This window comes from Amblyraja radiata, chromosome 5, assembly GCF_010909765.2.
Source record: "Amblyraja radiata isolate CabotCenter1 chromosome 5, sAmbRad1.1.pri, whole genome shotgun sequence".
NCBI lineage: Eukaryota > Metazoa > Chordata > Chondrichthyes > Rajiformes > Rajidae > Amblyraja > Amblyraja radiata.
This window is the reverse complement of record NC_045960.1, coordinates 87,055,093-87,079,278: the sequence shown is the minus strand read 5'-3', so window position 1 is coordinate 87,079,278 and position 24,186 is coordinate 87,055,093. Positions and strand designations below refer to the sequence as shown.

The following is a 24,186-nucleotide window of genomic DNA, read 5'->3' as shown; positions in this document are numbered from 1 at the left end:
TTCCCACGATCCCCTCCCCCTGCCCCCACATAAGACAAACCGGAAAACATTAAAACAAACTTTTAACAAACACTAAAAATTAAAAATTAAAAGATGAAAAAAGGAACAGACCGCGGAGCTGCCATCGTACGATGCCCCTGGTGGTCACAAAATTAGCATTATGTGCCTTATTTAGGTATGTAAATAGCCCATCATAGGTGGCCACTGGATTTCCCAAAAACTGTCGACTTAATGGGTCAGATCGTCCACTTTAGACTAATGTTTAGAAATTAGAGAGTTTAGAGATACAACTTGGAAACAGGCCTCTGATTCACTGAGTCCACGCCGACTGGCGATCACCTCGTACACTAGCATTATCTTATACACTAGGGACAATTTATAATTTACAGAAGCCAATCAACCTACAAACCTGCACGTCTTTGGAGTGTGGGAGGAAACCGGAGCACCCGCAGAAAACCCACGCTGCTGAGATCACCAATTAGCTGCATCCTCAGTTGTGCTGTATTTCCCTTTCTCGTCCCAGGCACAGTTTAGTTTAGAGATACAGCGCTGAAACAGGCCCTTCGGCCCACCGAGTCCGCGGCAACCAGCAATCCCCGCACATTAACAATACCCTATACACTCTAGGGATAATTTACAATTTATACCAAGCCATTAACCTACAACCTGTACATCTTTGGAGTGTGGGAGGAAACTGAATATCGGAGTAAACCCATAAGGTCACAGGGAGAACGTACAAACTCGATACAGACAGCACTTGTAGTTGGGGTCGAAACCGGGACTTTGGATGCGCCGTAAGGCAGCAACTCTACCGCTGCACCACTGTGCCACCGTCTTCTGCTGGGAGGTAAGCTCATGAGTGCTCATGTGCAGCTCATGTGCAGCCCAGTGCATTCAGGGCCTTCCCAGCACGTGGCTTCCTGAGTGGACCGTAGAACACAGTACTGGAATAAGGTCATATGTGATAGGTCGAATTAGGCCATTCAGCCCATCAAGTCGACTCCGCAATTCAATCATGGCTAATCTACCTCTCCCTCTTTACCCCGTCCCATTCCTGCCTTCTCCCCATACCCCTGACTCCGCTATCTTTAAGAGCTCTATCTAACTCTCTCTTGAAAGCATCCAGAGAATTGGCCTCCACTGCCTTCTGAGGCAGAGAATTCCACAGATTCACAACCCTCTGGGTGAAAAGCACAGGCACCTCTGACCCAGTCTAAACATCTGGCACCAGTACAAATCAAATACTGGAGTAACTCAGCAGGTCAGGCCAGGCAGAACAGGGACAGGCAACGTTTTGGGATGGGACTGATTGTAGTAGGAGAGAGAAAACTGTAAAAGAGGTGGGGGCAAGACAAAGCCTGGCTGTTAAGAATAGGATACAGGTGAGGGAGGGTGGTGTGTTGAGATGAACTCGAGAGAAGAAAAGACAAAAGGATGACAAAAAGGGGTTAAATTAGACAACAAGGAGACGAGTAGATATGGAGAGAAGAGGAGTGAAAGATGAGTGAAATGTGAAATCTGAGGGAGTGATATAGGTGAAAGGGGATGGGTGTGAATGGAGATGCGGTTGTGGAAGATTGGGTGCACACTAGGGTCAAATAAGATATGGAGGGGAGAAGAAGAAAAAAAAATATGCTGTAAGCTGTTACCTAAAATTGGAGAATTCAATCTTCATACTATTAGGTTGTGAGTCGCCCATACGGAATTTGATGATAAACATGAAATGCTGGAGTAACTCGGCGGGTCAGGCAGCATCCCTGGAGAAAAAGAAAAGGTGACGTTTCCGGTCGGAACCCTTCTTCAGACTGAAGGTTTCAGTGGAATGTGAAGTACTGTTCTTCCAGTTTGTGGCTTCGCTGAGGCGGATGGCTTCGACAGCTGATGAAGTCTCGCTCCCAACCTCAGAGGCTGTCAATGCGCTTGTCAGAAAGAAAATTTGCCATTCTCTCTAAATTTGCAAACATTCAACTAGGATCTGCTAAAAATATTTTTCAAAACTTGGTTTAAAAAATCTTCTAGGATAAAAAATATTAGAAAATAACAGACTAAAATACAGTAAATTACATGAATTTAAATCAATGAAATCATTTAAACCTAGGATATAAAATATAAAAAAATAAGAGTAAAATACAGTAAAATACATGAATTTAAAACAATTAAATCATTTAAACTATCTTAATGCACACAAAGCCTTACTCACCCCATTCGCATTTCATTGAGCGAGCTCTACCAGCAACAGAATTAAGAATGTTTTGTTATATGCAGACGACAGAGCAATGAAAGTTCTGCAGTTTTACAGGCATGTCAACAGGTTAATCTAGCATTAGTTCATGGGGTGAACTCTGGAAATTGTCAAAAGGCGATGCTGCCATGAAGTGGTCACTCAGGTTACTGAAGCCAACACCTGTAACCACACTGGAGGAAGCAGCCTGACCCAGGACATGGGTAATCGGTAATCACAAGCAGCAAAGATCTGCCCAATTGGCCTGGGCCATTTCTCAGGACTCCCTGGTGTACAACTAAGATGGGCATTAAGAACTTTACATCTCTAAACGAGGAACATCAATTTTAAGGTACCACTCCATCGAGTTTCCACCGCACCATCCCCTGCACTCAAGAATAGCTCAGTGGAACCTCCCACTACATTTGGGCATGCCTGATATGGAATGGGCAATGGAGGACAGTATGGGAGAGAAATGACATGTGGTAAAATATTTGCTATATTGTTGTTTTAATGACTATGTCTTGCAGTTTCTTGGGAGTAAAGTTGTTGTTCTGCATCACATTGGCAGGTGCATCTACTACGAAATGCTGGAGATGAAGTTACTATCACCGTTCAGTACCTCAGGGAAGCCCCATCCTTCCTTAAACTTCCATTAGGTAAGCAACAAGAATGATATGGTTCAGTGGTGTATTATTGTCATGTGCACACACAGTGAAATTCTTCTTTGCATAGCACACACATGCACAAGTTGCCATATTGTGACGCAATTTGCAAAACGTCCAAAGTCCGGTTCATGCGTTCCATGTATTGGAGCAGCTCTGGATCCAGGTAAACCCCAGGCTGCTCTTGGCCTCCTGTGTCGCCCTCGACTGGCTTGGCCTGTGTATCGACAACCTCGCCTGACCACCTTTGTGTCCCAGGGGCGACTCCTGCAGCTGACATTGCAGGTGCTGGAGGCAATACTCCGGTCCTTCGCCTACCAGCCCACTCCTCATGTCTGATTATTGCCAGCAGCTCCCACCTCGTCGGCACACAGCAGCTTCCGTTGTGGCGCCGAGCCAAGCCAGAATGATGTAGATAAGTGTTTGATTATTTCCTACTATGGCAGTAGGGGGAGGTGTGGGAGGTTGACTACCAAAGTTACCTTTGATTGCTTGTAAAGTGCTGAGCAAAATAGCTAAGCCTGGTAGAGCTGCTGCCTCACAGGGCCAATGACCCGGGCTTGATACTGTCTGTGTAGAGTTTGTACATTCTCCCTGGGACCGCATGGGTTTCCTTGGGGTGCTCCGGTTTCCTCACACATCCCAAAGATGTGCAGGTTTGTTGGTTAATTGGACCTTTAACTTGTGTAGGAACAAAGCTGAGGCCACGTGCCAACTCTCAGACACCTCCTCCTACTTACCCCTGGACCATGACCCCACAGACGAGCACCAGGCCACTATCTCTAGCACCATCACTGACTTCATCAACTCCCGCTCCCTGCCCCCCCCGAGCCTCCAACCTCATAGTTCCTCTGCCCCGCATGGCCCGATTTTACCTTCTCCCCAAAATCCACAAACCTGACTGTCCTGGGAGACCCATTGTCTCTGCCTGTTCGTGCCCCACCGAACTTATTTCCACATACCTTGACTCCATCCTATCCCCCCCAGGTTAAATCCCTCCCTACCTATGTTCAAGACACCTCAGACACTCTCCGTCATCTCTGGGCATTACATTCTCTAGGCCCATATCCCCTCATCTTCACCATGGACGTCCAGTCACTCTACACCTCCATCCCCCACCAGGATGGTCTCAAAGCACTCCGGTTCTTCCTCGACCGGCGAATCAACCTACACCCGTCCACTGACACTCTCCTCCGCCTAGCGGAGTTGGTCCTTACCCTCAAACACTTCTCGTTTGGCTCCTCCATTTCCTCCAAAAACAAGGCGTAGCTATGGGCACGCGCATGGGCCCCAGCTATGCCTGCCTCGTTGTCGGGTATGTCGAACAATCCTTGTTCAATACGTACCAGGGCCCCATCCCCGACCTCTACCTCCGCTACATCAACAATTGCTTTGGTGCTACCTCCCGCACCCACACACAACTAACTGACTTCATCCGCTTCACCACTAACTTCCATCCGGCACTCAAATGCACCTGGACCATTTCCGACACTTCATTTCTTGACCTCACTATCTCCATCGCAGGTGATAGACTTCTGACCGACATCCACTATAAACCCACTGACTCCCATGGCTATCAAGACTACTCTCCTTCCCACCCTGCTTCCAGTAAGGACTCCATCCCTTACTCCCAATTCCTCCGTCTACGCCGCCTTAGTGGCGGCGCGGCTCTGGCTGCAGCGGCTCTCCGGCAGTCCTGTTTGTTTTGTGTTTTTTGGGTTGTTTATTTTCGTTTTGGTTAGTCTAGTTTTGTTTTTTAGTTTCTGTTTGGGGGGGGGGGGTTGAAACGGGGCTTGCTGTCTCTCCCTGCGGGGGAATGCGATTTTATGTCGTATTCCCCTTCTCTGCCTCCGTCTGCGCTGAGGCCTAATGGCGGAGCTGGTGACCTCGAGGCTCAGGAGGCAGAGCCCGCCAGGACTCGCACTGAGCTCGCTCTCGTGAGGACGGCCCGGCTCGGGGCTGGAACAGGGCTTCCGTGAGGGGCTGTGACGCTACCGTGAGGACGGCCGGCCCGAGGAAGGAACGGTGCTCCCGTCGGAGTGGCTGAGCTCGGGGAGGTACGGCGTTCCCAGCCCGAGGGAGGAGCGGCGCCCGGTCGGGGCGGCCCAGCCCGAGGGAGGGGCGGTGCCCAGTCGGGGCGGCCCAGCCCGAGGGAGGAGCGGTGCCCAGTCGGGGCGGCCCAGCCCGAGGGAGGAGCGGCGCCCAGTCGGGGCGGCCCAGCCCAAGGGAGGAGCGGCGCCCAGTCGGGGCGGCCCAGCCCGAGGGAGGAGCGGTGCCCGGTCGGGGCGGCCCAGCCCGAGGCTGAGACGGTAACGGCACTCACGTGAGGGCGATCCGGCTCAGGGCTGGAACGATGCTCCGGTGGCTTGCACGGTGTTCTAGCGGCGGTGGCCTGAGTCCGGGGTTCGGCCGCGGGCCAGCGGCTGCATCAGCAGGACTGGTGAGCGGCAGCTTCGACCACCCCGGGCCGCGGTGTATGAGCCGCGGGACTGTTTGCTACATCGCCCGGGGGGTATCGCCTCAGCGCAGAAGGAGAAGAGGAGGGAAGAGACTGGAGACCTAAGACTTTTGCCTCCATCACAGTGAGGAGATGTTGGGTGGACTCACTGTGGTGGATGTTAATATGTGTTTATTGTTGTTTTTTATTGTATTGTATTGTATTGTATGTATGACTGCTTCAATTTCGTTCAGACTTCGGTCTGAATGACAATAAAGGCTATCTAATCTAATCTAATCTAATCTAAATCTGCCCCCAGGATGAGGTGTTCCACACCAGGGCATCGGAAATGTCCTCATTCTTCAGGGAACGGGGGTTCCCCTCCCTTACTATAGATGAGGCTCGCACCAGGGTCTTTCCATACCCCATAACACTGCTCTCTCTCCCCATTCCCTCACTCGTAACAAGGGCAGAGTCCCCCTAGTCCTCACCTTTCACCCCACTAGGCGTCACGTACAACAAATAGCCCTCCGTCATTTTCGCCACCTCCAACGTGACCCCACCACTCGCCACATCTTCCCATCTCCCCCCTCTGTCTGCTTTCCGCAAAGACCGCTCCCTCCGTAACTCCCTGGTGAATTCTCCCCTTCCCTCCCGTACCACCCCCTCCCCGGGCACTTTCCCTTGCAACCGCAAGAGGGGCTACACCTGCCGCTTTACCTCCCCCCGCGACTCCATTCAAGGACCCAAGCAGTCGTTCCAGGTACGACAGAGGTTCACCTGCATCTCCTCCAACCTCATCTTTTGCATCCGCTATTCTAGATGTCAGCTGATCTACATCGGTGAGACCAAGCGTAGGCTTGGCGACCGTTTCGTCAAACACCTCCGCTCGGTCTGCATTAACCAACCTGATCTCCCGGTGGCTCAGCATTTCAACTCCCCCTCCCATTCCGAATCCGACCTCTCTGTCCTGGGCCTCCTCCATGGCCAGAGTGAGCACCACCGGAAATTGGAAGAACAGCACCTCATATTCCGCTTGGGCAGTCTGCACCCTAGTGGCATTCACCAATTGAATTCACCAATTTCTGATAGCCCTTGCTCTCTCCTCCCCTTCTCAGCTCTCCCTCAGCCCTTGGGCTCCTCTTCCTTTTTCCTTTCTTCTCCCTGACCCCCACCCCCCCCCACCCCCCCCCACCCCTACATCACTGAAGAAGGGTTTTCGCTCGAAACATTGCCTATTTCCTTCGCTCTTTATATGCTGCTGCACCCGCTGAGTTTCTGCAGCACTTTTGTCTACCATAGGAATGGAACTAGTGTGAATGGATGATAGATGGTCAGCATGGATTCAGTGTGCTGGAGGGCTTGTTTCCATGCTGTATCTCTAAACTCAAATAAAATTACATAATCAATATTAAAACAACATGAAGCAGTTAATACATGAAGTTTGATGCTACTTGGACAATTCAATAAATCATTACACTTCACAAGATTTAGACGGAATTCAAAATGTGAAATTTAGAACAATTTATATGAGTTTGTGTTAATCAGTGTTAACCGGGAAAAAGTCAAAAATTGGCAATCAAATTATTTTATGGAACACAAGATTACAAGACCACAGTAGCAGGAGTAGACCCCACAGCCCCTTATGCCTTCCCTGCCATTCAGTTGTGGTTGAAACAACAATTAAATTTGATTTGCACAAGACTTCAGTCCTCTCAGTGCTGGTTTTCCATAGCCCTCAATTCCCTGATCTTTCAAAGATGTATCGACCTCCTCTTTGAATCTCTCTAATGATCCAGCCTCCATAACTTGCTGGTGCAAAGAATTCCAGAGGTCACCATCCACTGAAAGAAAAAAATATGCCCCTCTGTTTTAAGTGATCCCCACATATCTTCTGGCTATACTCCCTCATTTGAATCTCTCCCACAAGTGGAAAAGCTCAAGACCATGCATGCTTCAATAAGATAACCTATCATTCCTCTACATTCCAACAAATACAGATGAAAGTTTAGTTTAGAGACATCGCGGAAACAGGCCCTTCGGCTCACCGAGTCCACGTCGACCAGCAACACACTAGCACTGTCCAGCACACTCGGGACAATTTACAATGTTTTCTGAAGAACCTACAAACCTGTATGTCTTTGGAGTGTGGGAGTGGACCGGAACACCCGGGGGAAACCCACATAGTCACGGGGGGAATGTACAAACTCCGTACAGACAGCACCCATAGTCACGATCGAACCCAGGTCTTTAGGTATTTATTTATAATTTAAAAAACTCTCTCAGCCCAGAAATTAGCACAGTTAATCTCTTCGGGATTGTTTCATTGCCAGTATATCCTTTCTTAAATAAAGGGACCAAAACTGTACTCAGTCCTCTGGGTGTATGTTCACCAGCACTGTAACAATACCCATCCATTTCTAATCATCAAATCCCTTGTAATAAAGGTCATTTAAAAAAATTGTCTCAAATTACGCAACACTTCTTGTATTAACCATCAGTGGTACTCATTTTGAATAATTTAACATGTTTCTGGCAAAGTAAAAGACCTCCATGCACTGAATATCAATCCCATCAGCACTACAATAACTTTTTAATTATTATCTCCAGGGCAAAAAGGACAGGGGCCATGCTGTGGCCAACATTAAAGGATTAGGTTTAGGTTTATTATTGTCACATGTACCAGCGTATAGTGAAAAGCTTTGTTTTGCATGCTAATTAAATATATAAGATTTTATATACATAAATATAATCAATGTTTCGGAAGGAACTGCCAATGCTGGTTTATACCGAAGATAGACACAAAATGCTGGAGTAAATCAACGGGTCATGCATCATCTCCGGAGAAAACGTATAGGTGATGTTTCGGGACGGAACCCTTCTTCAGAATATAATCTAGTCAGACTCAAATACAATGTATAGGTAAAGCATAAGGGAAGATACAGAGTGGAGAATATAGTTGAATAAAGCGAAAAAGATCAGAGACACACAGCTTGATGTCTTAACAGAATGTAGATTCTGGAAAATAATGCTGAGAGAGGATTTCCAGGATATGGAAACATTATGAAGGAAAAAGCAAGTGTGCAATAATCTAGCGTTTTAACACTGTTGATGAGGAAAGCGGTACAGGGAAACTAAGCAAGTGAAGCTGAGAAGAATGTTGATATTCTGGCAATGATAAACCATGCAATATTAATCAGAAATATGTTGAGAAGCAGGCAAAACTTGTCAGGCTTTAACTGCTGAATGGTTGAAAGGGTTAGATATGTTGAAAGTTTGTGACATTTGCGGAGGCCACTGAGAGCCTACAGCATGGTGTCCTAGAGTAATTTTATGATTGAAATGCTCGGTACAAAGCAGAGTTCAGAGAATGACCAATCAATAGTATGCTGCATGTGATCACATTTCATGCATTGCCACAGATATCATTGGATGCAAAATAATGGGAAAAGGTTATATTTTTTTTAAACAAGGCTTGACCGACTTCTTTTAAAGTGAGAGAGGCAAAGTTTAAAGGAAATGTATGGGGCAAGTTTTTTTTTAAGGTGTGTGTGTGTGCGTGCGTGCCTCCACGCCTCCACTCGCAATCGTGCTTTGCGGGAACACACCCAACGGGTCTGCACTCCGTCTAGTAACATTTAAAAGGCTTTTAGATGGATATGCAAAAACCTCTCTCACCTATACCTACCTATATCCACTTATCACTTCTCTTCCAGTTTCTCCCCCCCCCCCACTATAATCTGTCTGAAGAAGGGTCCCAACGCGAAACATCCCCTATCCATGTTCTCCAGTGATGCTGCCTGATCTGCTGAGTTACTCCAGCACTTTGTGTCTTTTTTTGTAAGTCAGCATCTGCATTTTCGTTTGCCAAAAGGTTATGTCGGATATTTTTCTAACTATTTGTTAACAGTTGTAATGATCCTCGTGAATTTGTGCTTGTGTTTTAAAAATCCATTTCACGAACAATCTCCTGCAGAGCTGGTCAGAGACTGTATTGATGGTTGTCCTGTCTCTTGACAACTCCTTCAACATGAAAACTATTGAATTTCTTCCTTTACTTTCTAGGCTCACCAGGCCCGTCCAGTGATCACAGCAGTGGGACATCCTCACCCCTATTTGACAGTGGTTTACATTTAAATGGAACCTCTACAAATACAGTAAGCTCTTCTCGGTTATCTTTTTACCAATAATACGAGCCAATGCTCACTGTTGATTTGTATTATAACCATATAACCATATAACAATTACAGCATGAAAACAGGCCATCTCGACCCTTCTAGTCCGTGCCAAACACGTATTCTCCCCTAGTCCCATATACCTGCGCTCAGACCATAACCCTCCATTCCTTTCCCGTCCATATAACTATCCAATTTATTTTTAAATGATAAAAACGAACCTGCCTCCACCACCTTCACTGGAAGCTCATTCCACACAGCCACCACTCTCTGAGTAAAGAAGTTCTCCCTCATGTTACCCCTAAACTTCTGTCCCTTAATTCTCAAGTCATGTCCCCTTGTTTGAATCTTCCCTACTCTCAGTGGGAAAAGCTTATCCACGTCAACTCTGTCTATCCCTCTCATCATTTTAAAGACCTCTATCAAGTCCCCCCTTAACCTTCTGCGCTCCAAAGAATAAAGCCCTAACTTGTTAAACCTTTCTCTGTAACTTAGTTGCTGAAACCCAGGCAACATTCTAGTAAACCTCTTCTGTACTTTCTCTATTTTGTTGACATCCTTCCTATAATTAGGCGACCAAAACTGTACACCATACTCCAAAAATGGCCTCACCAATGCCTTGTACAATTTTAAGATTACAACCCACTTCTATACTCAATGCTCTGATTTATAAAGGCCAGCACACCAAAAGCTTTCTTTACCACCCTATCTACATGAGATTCCACTTTCAGGGAACTGTGCACAGTTATGATTAGATTTGTTTTGATTTTGAATGATAATGGTTCGTGATTGTCGAGCAAAAGCTCTAAGATAGCTACACCTAAGTCTCTTTGCAACGGTGGTACTATATGCTCTCAGTTGAAAAATCCCATATATCACATGCTTTCTCTGACTATGATTGTGCTTAAGCCAAACAGATAGCTCAGAGTGGACAAAACTGTCTCATATTCTCTGGAGGTAAAAGGTTGACAAGAGGCTACGCAGTGCTGCTGGTAGACCTGGTGCTTCACAATGCCAAAGACCCGTCAGGGTTTGATCATGACCTCAGGTGCTGTCTGTGTGGAGATTTAGACATTCTGGTGCAGGGACTCGTCCCAAAATTATGACTATCATTTTACCTCCATGAATGCTGCTTGACCCGCTGAGTTCTTCCAGATTATTTTTGCAGCTGTAGACATTTCTGTTACAAACCCAGAAAAATTGGACAGGGAGGAATCCGCTTGATTGTCGTCAAATAAACTGCAAAATAGTGCAGGGCTTCTTCTAAATGTTAACTTTTACACCTTCACATCTTGATACATGTGCTGCACCAAGTTGTCCATTTCAACCAGTACCCTTCTCCAAAAAGATTTGCCATTATTTGGTGGGCCGAAGAGCCTGTGTTTCTAAAGTCTGAAGCCAAAATGTAACTGCTAGCTCGCATGGTTTTGGACGTGGGAGGAAACTGGAGCACCCAAAGGAAACCCAAATAATCACAAGGAAATCGCACAAACTCCACACTGACAGCACTCAGGATCATGATTGCACCTGGATCTCTGGCACTGAGCCAATAACCCTACTAATTTTTAATGTTTTTAATATTTTTTATTGTTTTTACTCTCTTTTTTAATGTGTTTATTGTCTTGTAATAATTTTTTGTTCATGATTAGTCATGTACAGCACTTTGTTGCAACAGTGGTTGTTTTTAAAGTGCTCTATAAATAAAGTTATTATTATTATTATTACTAGCTGTGCCATTGTGCTATCTATATATGTAATTCCCCCATTAAGTGCTTGGATCAGTTCAAATGCAAATTACTAAATGGTTTAATGGGTTTTCCATCCTTTAACTTGTGCTGTATAAAGGTTTGAGATAAAGCTGGAGCAATTGTACAAAGCCATTTCCCGTTCACATAGCCAATAATCTCTCACCAACTGAAACAGATTTAGACTAATTTACTGGCATATACATCTGGGTGGAATTAAATTTCCTGTTCACTTGAAGCTCAGGGAGTACACAAGATAATTGATAATAATAGATATAACAATACAACGATGAATGCAAAACTGCAAAATGGTGCAAAAGTTATATTTGCAATCTGAGATAGTGCAAGAAAATTGAAAGTACCATAATGGCATAACTGAAAGAGGTTGAGTGTAGGAGATGTGAAAGAAGTGAGTGTTTGAGGAGTCAGAGAGCAATGGGGAAGAAGCAGTTACTGTGGCTAGATGTCATGGCTTTTAAGCTCCCGTAACTTCTCCTAAAAGGCAGAAGAGAGGGAAGGGCAGCAGGCATACTTGATGACATTTCCAGCCTTCATGATAGAAACATAGAAAATAGGTGCAGGAGTAGGCCATTCAGCCCTTCGAGCCTGCACCGCCATTCAATATGATCATGGCTGATCATCCTTCCTTCTCTCCATACCCCCTGATCCCATTAGCCACAAGGGCCACATCTAACTCCCTCTTAAATATAGCCAATGAACTGGCCTCAACTGCCTTCTGTGGCAGAGAATTCCAGAGATTCACCACTCTCTGTGTGAAAAATGTTTCCCTCATCTCGGTCCTAAAAGATTTCCCCCTTATCCTTAAACTGTGACCCCTTGTTCTGGACTTCCCCAACATCGGGAACAATCTTCCTGCATCTAGCCTGTCCAACCACTTAAGAATTTTGTACGTTTCTATAAGTTCCCCCCTCAATCTTCTAAATTATAGCGAGTACTAACCTAGTCTATCCAGTCTTTCTTCATATGAAAGTCCTGACATCCCAGGAATCAGTCTGGTGAACCTTCTCTGTACTCCCTCTATGGCAAGAATGTCCTTCCTCAGATTAGGAGACCAAAACTGTACGCAATACTCCAGGTGTGGTCTCACCAAGACCCTGTACAACTGCAGTAGAACCTCCCTGCTCCTATACTCAAATCCTTTTGCTATGAATGCTAACATACCATTCGCCTTCTTCACTGCCTGCTGCACCTGCATGCCTACTTTTAATGACTGGTGTACCATGACACCCAGGTCTCGTTGCATCTCCCCCTTTCCTAATCGGCCACCATTCAGATAATAGTCTACTTTCCTTTTTTGCCACCAAAGTGGATAACCTCACATTTATCCACATTATACTGCATCTGCCATGCATTTGCCCACTCACCCAGCCTATCCAAGTCACCTTGCAGCCTCCTAGCATCCTCCACACAGCTAAAACTGCCCCCCAGCTTTGTGTCATCCGCAAATTTGGAGATGTTGCATTCAATTCCCTCGTCCAAATCATTAATATATGTTGTAAATAGCTGGGGTCCCAGCACTGAGCCTTGCGGTACCCCACTAGTCACTGCCTGCCATTGTGAAAAGGACCCATTTACTCCTACCCTTTGCTTCCTGTCTGCCAGCCAGTTCTCTATCCACATCAATACTGAACCCCCAATAACGTGTGCTTTAAGTTTGTATACTAATCTCTTAAGTGGGACCTTGTCGAAAGCCTTCTGAAAGTCCAGATATAACACATCCACTGGTTCTCCCTTATCCACTCTACTAGTTACATCCTCGAAAAATTCTATAAGATTCGTCAGACATGATTTACCTTTCATAAATCCATGCTGACTTTGTCCAATGATTTCACCACTTTCCAAATGTGCTGCTATCCCATCTTTAATAACTGATTCTAGCAGTTTCCCCACTACCGACGTTAGACTAACTGGTCTGTAATTCCCCGTTTTCTCTCTCCCTCCCTTTTAAAAAAGTGGGGTTACATTAGCTACCCTCCAATCCCCAGGAACTACTCCAGAATTTAAAGAGTTTTGAAAAATTAGCACTAATGCATCCACTGTTTCTGGGGCTACTTCCTTAAATACTCTGGGATGCAGCCTATCTGGCCCTGGGGATTTATCGGCCTTTAATCCATTCAATTTACCTAACACCACTTCCCGGCTAACCTGGATTTCACTCAGTTCCTCCATCTCATTTGACCCCCGGTCCCCTGCTATTTCCGGCAGATTATTTATGTCTTCCTTAGTGAAGACAGAACCAAAGTAGTTATTCAATTGGTCTGCCATGTCCTTGTTCCCCATGATCAATTCACCTGTTTCTGACAGCAAGGGACCTACATTTGTTTTAACTAATCTTTTTCTCTTCACATATCTATAAAAGCTTTTGCAGTCAGTTTTATTGTTCCCTGCCAGTTTTCTTTCATAATCTATTTTCCCTTTCCTAATTAAGCCCTTTGTCCTCCTCTGCTGGACTGAATTTCTCCCAGTCCTCTGGTAGGCTGCTTTTTCTGGCTAATTTGTACGCTTCATCTTTTGTTTTGATACTATCTCTGATTTCCCTTGTTATCCACGGATGCACTACCTTCCCTGATTTATTTTTTTGCCAAACTGGGATGAACAATTGTTGTAGTTCATCCATGCAGTCTTTAAATGCCTTCCATTGCATATCCACCGTCAACCCATTAAGAATCAATTGCCAGTCTATCTTGGCCAATTCACGTCTCATACCCTCAAAGTTACCTTTCTTTAAGTTCAGGAGCCTTGTTTCTGAATTAACAATGTCACTCTCCATCCTAATGAAGAACTCAACCATATTATGGTCACTCTTGCCCAAGGGACCACGCACAACAAGACTGCTAACTAACCCTTCCTCATTACTCAATACCCAATCTAGAATAGCCTGCTCTCTCGTTGGTTCCTCTACACGTTGGTTCCTCTACATGATGTAACGCCCTCTAAGATGAACTGAAATGAATCAAAGGAAATGATGAACCAGTGATGATCTAGACTATATAACACAGAGATAGACAGATTTGTGATTAGTAAGGGTGTCCGAGGTTATGGGGAGAAGGCAGGAGAATGGGGTTGAGAGGGAAAGATAGATCAGCCATGATTTAATAGCGGAGTAGACTTGATGGGCCGAATGGTCTAATTCTGCTCCTAGAACTTATGAACTAGGCTGTGTTCAGTTGGCAAGTTCAGGTGGTCAAGATCGGATCAATTATCCTACCATCAGAATATTTTCTCTTACACATCTGTGAGCATTCGGGAGAATCTCCATGGAGCTGCCGGATCTACTCAAATGGCTCATTAAGTAAATGCACAAAAGGTTTTTCTTCACCACCACATCATTGTGAAGGGAGCAGGTTAGCTTGCTGGTGATTATGGATGACTGGGAACTTGAAGTTGTTGATCACTTCTGCAGCAGCTTAGGTGACAAGGACAGGGCCCCCGTCTACCCGCCCGCTCGTACACATGTCACAAAGAATTGCCTTGTAAAATCCACCCTCAGTGACATAGCCAGGTGGTGCTTTGTTAATAGACCAGAAATTCCTCCCTCACCTCATCTGCTGCTTAAGCGTGCATGGAATCTTATACAAATTGACACTGGGGAGTTAAATCATTGCTTTGTGTATTTTCCCGTCTGTTCTACAATTTTCTGCCATGCCAGGCTTCCCTTTCTCACATTGCTTGGAATTAATTAAATCACAGTGAATTCCAAGCTGATAATTTAAACTTTACAGCAAAGGCTTACAATTGCAAATAGAAAATTCATCTGGCAGTTCACTCGGGTGGTATACCCTTGACTCCTGGTATAAAGATTGGTCTGCAGAGAGAAATGGTAAGGAGGAATATGAGGCCTTGTTTGTTCTGCAGTGTTAACGTGCAGGTTTGGCCCCAGAACGAAAAGGGCCATAAAAAATATGAGATGAGAATAATTCTATTTGAAGAATACCTCGCCCTCCATTCAATCTTTAGACTTTAGAGACACCGCACAGAAACAGCTTCTTGGGTCCACCGAGTTCACGACAATACACAATCACCCATACACTAACACTATTCTACACACTAGGGACAATTTACAATTTACAAAAGTCAATTAACCTACAAGCCTGCACGTCTTTGTAGTGTGAAAGGAAACCGGAGCACCCGGAGAAAACCCCCACATGGTCACAGGAAGAACGTACAAACTCCATGCAGACAGCGCACACAGTCAGGATTGAACCTGGGCCTCTGGCGCTGTAAAGCAGCCACTGTGCCACCGTTTTCTAAGGAAAACTTTCTTCCTCCTTTCCCCACAATTGTCAAAAGGAAGATTAATTCATCCTCACACCATTTTCTCAGACTGTAACCACATTTTCTATGAACAACCCAATGAAGAGTGACAGTGTTATTCAGATCAAATGAAAGCTGGTGAATTTGCTTTCATCTTCAAATCCGAGATAATGTTTTTGGATGCTCCTATTCATTGGCTTGAATAAAATTGAAAGTGAAAATCTGTTTATGTCTAAGATAAAAGCCTAATGCTTTGTGATGTGAAGGTAGATCTCAATTTCTCAACAATTTCCTCGATAATTGTCCAGTGAAGGTGAGATGTGTGTTTTCTACAGCCATTGCCTGCTTTAGCCAGATGTACCAGGGAGTGCTATACTGCATTTCTGTGGCTGCGATATTGCCCAAACCTGGAGTGAGTACTTGGGGCTTATCAGTGAGCAGTTTAGGTTGTAATGCTTTGCCTGTCAAATGCAAATTAGGATAAATGAGACTGGAATGGCCTGAAGTCACTTTGTAATTTAACCCAAAGATACTAGAGCAGAGCAAGATAGACCACTCCTGCAAAATCCAACCGAAATGACCCCAATCCTGGCACTCCCAGCACAAGACGCTGTTCCCAGCGGAGAGAAACTGTCCTCGCTATAAACGCGAACCCTCTCTGCCTCTCCACTCATGCTTTTCATTCGTAACTCCGGGACAGGATGTGCGCAGAGAGGGGTAAACAAACACACGAGGAATCATCTCACTAGATAACGAGCGTGAGATAACTCACAGAGAGCGGAGAGGGAGAGAGTGGGAGGGAGGAAGGGAGAGGGAGCAGGCAGGGAGATAGGGAAGGGGGGAGAGAGGAGAGGATGCCGACGGGAGGAGAGGGCAGGGAGAAAGGGGGAGAGAGAGGGAGGGAAGGTGAGAGAGAGGAGGGAAAGAGGAAGGGGAGAAAGGGTGGAAAGGAGAGAGTGGGACGGACGGGGAAAGAGAGAGGTGAGAAGGGGAGGGAGAGGAGAGAAGGGAGAGGGAGGGAAGAACAGACAATAGGAAGAGACAAAGGTGGACACTGCGAGAGAGGGGAGTGGAGAGAGGTCACGGAAGAAAAGAGGGGGGAGGAGAAGGGGAGAAGAGCGAGGGAAAGACAGGGTCAGAACGAGAGACAGCAAGAGAGAGGGTAGAGGGAGATATCGGGGGAGGAGAGCGAGAGAACTGTGGGGACAAGCGGGTCAGAACGCGAGGCCATGAGAGGAGAGAGAGGGGCGGGTGGGTCGGGGCGATGTGGGCAGATGGAGAGATTGAAATGAAACGGGGAGAAATAAAGTAGCGAGAGAGAGAGAGAGAGGACAATGTGGGGTTTTACACTAGAGGCTGAGAGAAGGGACCAAATAAAAGATGATTTGTGTAGTATTTGATAAAATAATAGCAATATGAAGACGCCATGACCAAAGCAAAGATTAGATTAGTGGAGGCAGAAGCTGGTTACGGAAATGGCGCTAAAGATTACCCATGACCTACTACGGCTTATTTGTCCAGTGGACTATCTTGCTCCGCTATAGTATCTTTGGTTTAACCCAAATGTGACAATATCCCCAATTTAACAGTTTATAATCTGATTCACCACTGGTCCATATGGAACCTGATGGTTTCACTCCATCATATAAAGGGGCTGTCCCACTTGGGCGACCTAATTGGCGAGTTTAGAAGAGTTTGAAAAAATGACATGTTGAGGACCTCCTTCGACCTCCTTCGACTATGTTGAAGACCAGCTTCGACTAGCTATGACTAACTTCGGGAAAATTGGACACCGAATAGTGGAGAGTGAAGACGACCTCCTTTGACCCCCCCCCTTCGACCTCCCTTCGACTATGATGAAGACTACCTTGATCAGGTTTGGCAGATACCCAGAGATTCTGTCGAAGGTCCACAAAATGGGCAAGAGAATATATCCTGATGGTATGCCAACTGCTCTCTCTCTGACTGCCTGAACTTGCAGAGACTGGTGAATACAATCTAGACCATCATTGGCTCATTGTTTCCTTCCATCCAGTTCAGTTCATCTTTACAGTACATTGCATCATGAAGAATGGAAATATCATCAAGGATGCCTGCCACCCTGGACATTCCCTTTCGTCTCTTCTACCTTTTAGGATATGATATTGTAGCTTAAAAGCCCGGATGTCTGGACGTAGGAACAGTTTCTTCCCACTGCTAAATGATTCTGAATAACTCACTTCTTTTACATCCCTTTCCCTGCCACATACTCTTACTCTAGGCTCTACCTCTTTCAATTATTTCATTTTTACAATTTCATATTTTTTGCACTGTTTCAGATTGCAATACCATATTTGACCCATTCTGCTTGTTTCTTATAATTGTACATTTTGTTTGTATGCACTTCCACTCCATCCCCAAAGACATGAAATTACCAGAAATTCTGACCCATTAATTTTAAGATAGTCAAGAAGAGGAATTTGTCCTTAGCTGCTTGTGTTGAAGATGCATATGTGTTTAGGCTGTGTGATGTGCTGTGTTTATAAAATTCAGTTTCATGGCAGTCAACATTTCAGAAGTGGTGTATAATTGACAGACATTTTTGATAAAGGCAAATTCTTAACTATCAACTTGGACATCAAATGCCTCTATATTCTAGCTGTATGACTCAGAATCAAGTCTTCCACCTTGGAGCATCTTGGATAAGATGATTAGAACAACATTTGGAGCTTTTATGTAATACAAGTATCCTAAGTTGCTTTAGAGGAGTATTAACATATATAAAGCACATAGGGAGACACATATGACAGTATTCAGGCTGATGCCCTGAGGTTTGATCAGAGGAATATTTTAGAAGAGAAAATTGAAAAGAGGCAGAGGTGGAGTCCAATTTCTTGATGCAAACATTACGTCGCCCCAATGCCTAAACTACCACGCTGACACCACTATGCGGCCACGATTCAGGTATTGGCATTTAAACCAACGTACTAGTAAAGTTTTATTAGGTGACAGGCTTGCACTTATTGGAGGATTGCAAGCTTGCTTGGCATGGCTTGTCTGCCATGTACATGGATTGTTATGACTATAGCATATTTTCTTTGCACTAGGAAAAAGCAGTGCATATTTTCCAGAAAACAAGCTTATATAACAAATTTCATCTCTCCCATAAATTTTAACTTTTGCTATTGGCGGTTTTGTCTTTAATATGTATTAATGTAAGCACCATACATTTGTTTCTATGTGTTTTGAATTGACAGTTTCATTGTGCATGCAACTATTTTCAAGGATGAATGAAATGCATATGAGCCACTCAAATCTAGCTTCTGGCTGTAAGGCATAAGGCCTTCAATAAACATTATTTTGAGGCTTTATAGCTGAGTCTGCAGACGTGGAAGCAGATTTGTTAGCTGAAAACTATTGCTGCTTCATCATGTTTTCACCTTTCTCTTTACATGTGTGTTATTTGGGAGGTTAATTCAGACTCAATTTCACTTTCTGGGAACACACATAGCAGAAGCCTGCCCTGAATTTGAGATGAAATGGTTCTGCTTCAGCAGTCTTCTTCTGGCATGGTCAATGGCTTGTGAATGCACAATGAAAATATTATTGATGTGCAGTAAGGGATTCTTTGGAGGACAAGGTTAAGCTGCACGATCAAGGAACTTTTGCTTCAGTGCTAATATATTTTGTCTTGCCCTTCACAATGTTTTTAAGGGCAAGTAGAGGATAAATTGTATGTTGTAGCACTAACCCTGTCTAATCCAATGACAGCAACTTGAACCAAGTTAAAGGAACACAGAATTTGGTGGCTGAGAGAAAAAGACTAAGGATTATCAGCTCACCGTCAAATGACATGCTAGCAAACATAACGTGTAACTATTGTGATGTCCATGAATTGTTCTGCTGCCATGCATGGAACTAAGTCACATTCCCATTTTTGATATATTTATAATATGAGGCAAGATAATATACGTATGTTACAACCTAGGGTGCAACCTAATATTTCCAGGAGCATCCATATATTTACTTTTCAACTATTTGCTCAATTCATATTTAAACCTTTTGTGTTTTTTATTCCCAGTACTATGTCTGGTGCAATATTCTGGGAAAGGTGGTGCTAGGTGACTTCCCAATCATCAGAAATGGCATCCAAAATGAGTATGCACAGTTCCATTGGAGGCCTCTCCATACACACCCAATGATTGTTGAAAGCATGCAGAGTGTAGGCAAACCATTCCAATCAAGATAGATACAACGTGCTGGAGTAACCAAGCGGGTCATGCGGCATCTCTGGAGAAAAGGTGACGTTTCTGGTTGAGACGGTTCTTCAGACTGAGTGTCAGGGGAGAGGGAAACGAGAGATATGAAAAGGTACAGAGAACAAATGAATGAAAGGTACGCAAAAGGACAAATCAAAGCCAGCCACAATGATCAAGGAAAGGTGGAGCCCACAATGATCCATTGTTGGTTGTGGAGAATGTGATAAAGAGTGATACAAACTGTGAGAAGTAGCAGACTAGTACGACGACTAGGATGGGGGAGGGACGGAGTTGTACTTCACTATCTTCAGTGCAAACCAGCATCTGCAGATCCTTTCTAAACAAAGCACTACAATGATCAGCTAGTGGGCAACGTAGATTACCCACCAGTGCCATCTATACATAACTAAAACTCTGATCTTGCGCTCTTCCGGTTTGCGCGTTTTTCCTATTTGCGCAAAAAAACGGTACACAATAGCACTATGATTTTTTTTGTCAGCTCACTCACCGTTCTCCTGTGCTGCGAGTGTATCAAATTTCATTCCGATCGGTAGTATATTGTAAAAGTTAGCGAGGTTTAAAAATTGTAAAAAATGCGCGTGCGCAGATCGATCTCCTCTCCTGTCAGTCAGTGCCACGCGGATTGGTCTCTTCTCCTGTCACTCCCCGGGACGGTCCGCCCCTTCCTGCACCATAGCATCTTTACTGGAGCTGAGGGAGGCCGGCGGAGATCGGAGGGACAGGAAGTCGTAGATGTCGCCAAACCGAAAGCGGAGAGTCTGATCCCGGCGGAGGAGAGCGTCCAGGCCCACTGTGAGTCCCAAACGTGCCGCCATTGCAACGCCCCGCAGCTCCAGCCCCTTCCACTCTGGTCCCCCTCGCTGGCTCCTGCCCCCCTCCCCCGTGATACCCCCCTCTTCCCATGGCTCTTTTCTCCAAGCTCTCCTCCCACCCCCACACCCCCCTCTGCCCACACGCCAGCATGGCCATAGCTGCTGGTACTTCCAGGTCGATCCAAGGCCTGGCTCTAAGGGCGCTGACAGCTGATGCTCTTCAGGGGCATGCAAAAAGGGAGAGCAGCGGAAACCTCGAAATTCTGGGGAGGGAGAGCAGGGGAGGAGAGGGGATAGAGTGAGGGGAGTAGGGAGGGGAGAGGAGTTATGGAGGGAGGGAGGGGGTGACTGAGAGTAGGGAAAGGAGAGGCGAGCGAGGAATTCAGGGAGGGTAGGAGAAGAGGGTAAAGAAGGAGGAGGGGGAATAGAGGGAGAGGTGGAGGAGGTAGGGAGTGAGGAATAGAGGGAGGGGTTGGCAGTGGGGGAGGTGAGGAGGGATGGTGGGGGGGTAGGGGGAGGTGAGGAGTGGCAGATATAGGCATCGGAGGGTGTAAGGAGGGGAGAGGAGTTATAGAGGGAGGGAGTGACTGAAGGTAGGGTAAAGGAAAGGGAGAGAGAGGTGATGGAGGGATTTGGAGAGGGGAAAGAAGAGGGAGGGTGAAGAGGAGGGGAGAGAGTGCTACGGATGAGAGGAAATGAGCTGCGCCTGTGCAGTTGGGGGCTATGGTGAGTGGTGGAATATTGCGTTGGGGGAGCAAGCTTCCTGTGTGAAAATGACCCAACTGGTCTCACTTAGTCTCGTCAATTCTAAGTGCAAAGGTCCAACTTGGGACTCTTCTTAACCTTCCTTCACTGAACTTGATGTTAGCTGGCAGGATGGATCTATGCCAGGGCTTCTTAAACATATTTGGAATATCTAAGAGGTTAGCTCCAGCTTATGTCTACTGGCTATCTTTGTAACAAAGGACAGCATTTGGGGGGCTTCCCTACCATTGCGTAATTCTGGACCTCTCATTTTGGCAGGCCTGATTTTATTGAAATGTAAACTTCCAGGCAATGAAGGACATGAGATTGAATGAGCATGGAAGGCTAGAAAAAGGCCTAACAGAACAATCATGAGGAGCCAAGAGATAGAGGGAATCAGAATATTCAACATGGAGGCCAGATTCTGTCAGGAATTCACAATGGAATAATTCACTTTATGTCAGTGAGGAAGTTTTCATTTCAGTAAGGAATTTGCATCTGAAATCTGCTAAGCACACACAGAACTCCAGAGCAAAGTAAAAATATCACACTTCCTACAGATATCAAGGGTGACCGAGACACTTAACTACCATATCACCTACAGTGCATTGAGAAAGTATTCAGACCCCTTCACTTTTTCCACATTTTGTTACATTACAGCCTTATTCTAAAATTGATTACAGTCATTTTTTTAACCATCAATCTACGCACAACACCTCATAATATAAAAGCAAAAACAGGTGTTTAGTAATTTTTGCAAAATAATTAAAAATAAATAACTGAAATATCACATTTACGTAAGTATTCAGACCCTTTGCTGTGACTCTCAAAATTGAGCTTTGGTGTATCCAGTTTCCATTGATTATCCTTGAGATGTTTCTACAACTTGATTGGAGTCCACAAGTGGTAAATTAAATTGATTGTACATGATTTGGAAAGGCACACACCTGTCTATATAAGGTCCCACCGTTGACAGTGCATGTCAGAGCAAAAAAACAAGCCATGAGGACAAAGGAATTGTCTGTAGACCTCCGAGACAGGATTGTGTTGAGACACAGATTTGGGGAAGGGTATAAAACATTTTTTGCAGCATTGCAGATCCCGAAGAGCACAGTGGCCTCCGTCATTCTTAAATATAACTTTGAAACCACCAGGACTCTTCATAGAGCTGGTCGCCTGGCCAAACTGAGCAATCAGGGAAGAAGGGCCTTGGTCAGGGAGGTGACCAAGAAGCCGATGGTCGCTCTGACAGAGCTCCAGAGTTCCTCTGTGGAGATGGGAGAAACTTCCAGAAGGACAACTATATCTGCAGCACTCCACCAATCAGACAGAAGCCACTCCTCAGTTAAAGGCACATGACAGCCTGCTTGGAGTTTGCCAAAAGGCACCTAAACAAGATTCCCTGGCCTGATGAAACCAAGATTGAAATCTTTGGCCTGAATGCCAAATGTCACGTCTGGAGAAAACCAGGCACCGCTCAACACCTGGCCAATACCATATCTATGGTGAAGCAAGCACAAGGACCTAAAGCTCACGTCCAAGACAACGCAGGAGTGGCTTTGTGACAAGTCTGTGAATGTCCGTAAGTGGCCCAGCCAGAGCCCGGACTTGAACCCGATCGAATATCTCTGGAGGGACCTGAAAATAGCTGTGTATCAACACTCCCCATCCAACCTGACAGAGCTTGAGAGGATCTGCAGAGAAGAATGGGAGAAATTACCCAAATACAGGTGTGCCAAACTTGTAGCATCATACCCAAGAAGATTTGAGGTTGTAATCACTGCCAAAGGTGCCTCAATAAAGTACTGAGTAAAGGGTCTGAATATTTATGTAAATGTGATATTTCAGTTATTTATTTTTAATTATTTTGCAAACATTTCTAAACACCTGTTTTCGCTTTTTTATTGTGGGCTACTGTGTGTAGATTGCTGATTAAAAAATGTAATCCATTTTAGAATAAGGCTGTAACGTAACAAAATGTGGAAAAAGTGAAGGGGTCTGAATACTTTCTGAATGCACGGTATGTTGCCAGAGATATAAATAACATCACACAAGCTGTTGTACCATTATGCATGAAGATGGTCGTCATGAAATGAGAGACAACTTACATTCATTCCGTCCAGGCAGAGACAAGCAGTTGGAATAAACATGCAGATTTACAGGGAGTGCATGATACCTCTGACTGGATGCACTTTGTCAAGTTAACATGAGGTGCAAACATGAACTAAACATGGTGCTGGGGTGAGATCAAGGCTGAGCATCTGGCAACTATTATCCCAATAAAGTTCATTGGTCCTTCACTCTGCCACAGTCCTCTGACACCTATGTTTCAGCTATCACTGAAGAACAACAGTTACCTACTTTGCATGACTCTAAACTGGGTTGTAAGCCATAGAGGAGTGAACAGCAAGCACAGTGAGGGGAATATTGTGACTGGTCAATATTTGCCCGCAAGCAATGCCTCACTGCCTGGACTGGGCTAAAGATGTTCTCCAGTGCTGAGTGGGGCTTTAATTGCACCATGAAGCACAATTTGTCATTATGAGAGAGCAAACTTTGTCACCAGATCCCTGGTAAGATGCTGAAGAGCAGGGCCTGACCCAGCCCCAGCCCCTTAGGTTCCAGCAACCTGACTGGCTGCTAAATGGTTGACAATCAATACCAAGGGAGTCAGTGGACTGATCAGGGGAACATGAGTGCACTCATCTGGAGCAAAGACATCCTGAACTTTGGAGAAAACCTGACTAAACCTTTATCCTGACCAACAACCATTATCTTGTGGAATCTGTGGAATTATCTGCCACAGAAGGCAGTGGAGGCCAATTCACTGTATGTATTCAAGAGAGAGTTAGA

The 24,186-nt window shown here is 45.2% G+C and overlaps 1 protein-coding gene across 1 annotated transcript in view; it reads left to right on the top strand.

The window, feature by feature from the left end:
* sntg2 (syntrophin gamma 2) overlaps nt 1-24,186 on the top strand; it is a 218,657-nt gene that overhangs the window by 72,946 nt on the left and 121,525 nt on the right. The window contains exons 7-8 of the mRNA XM_033022079.1: nt 2,793-2,880; nt 9,389-9,480. Of these exons, the coding sequence (XP_032877970.1) occupies nt 2,793-2,880; nt 9,389-9,480 (180 nt within the window). The remainder of the gene's footprint in view (nt 1-2,792; nt 2,881-9,388; nt 9,481-24,186) is intronic.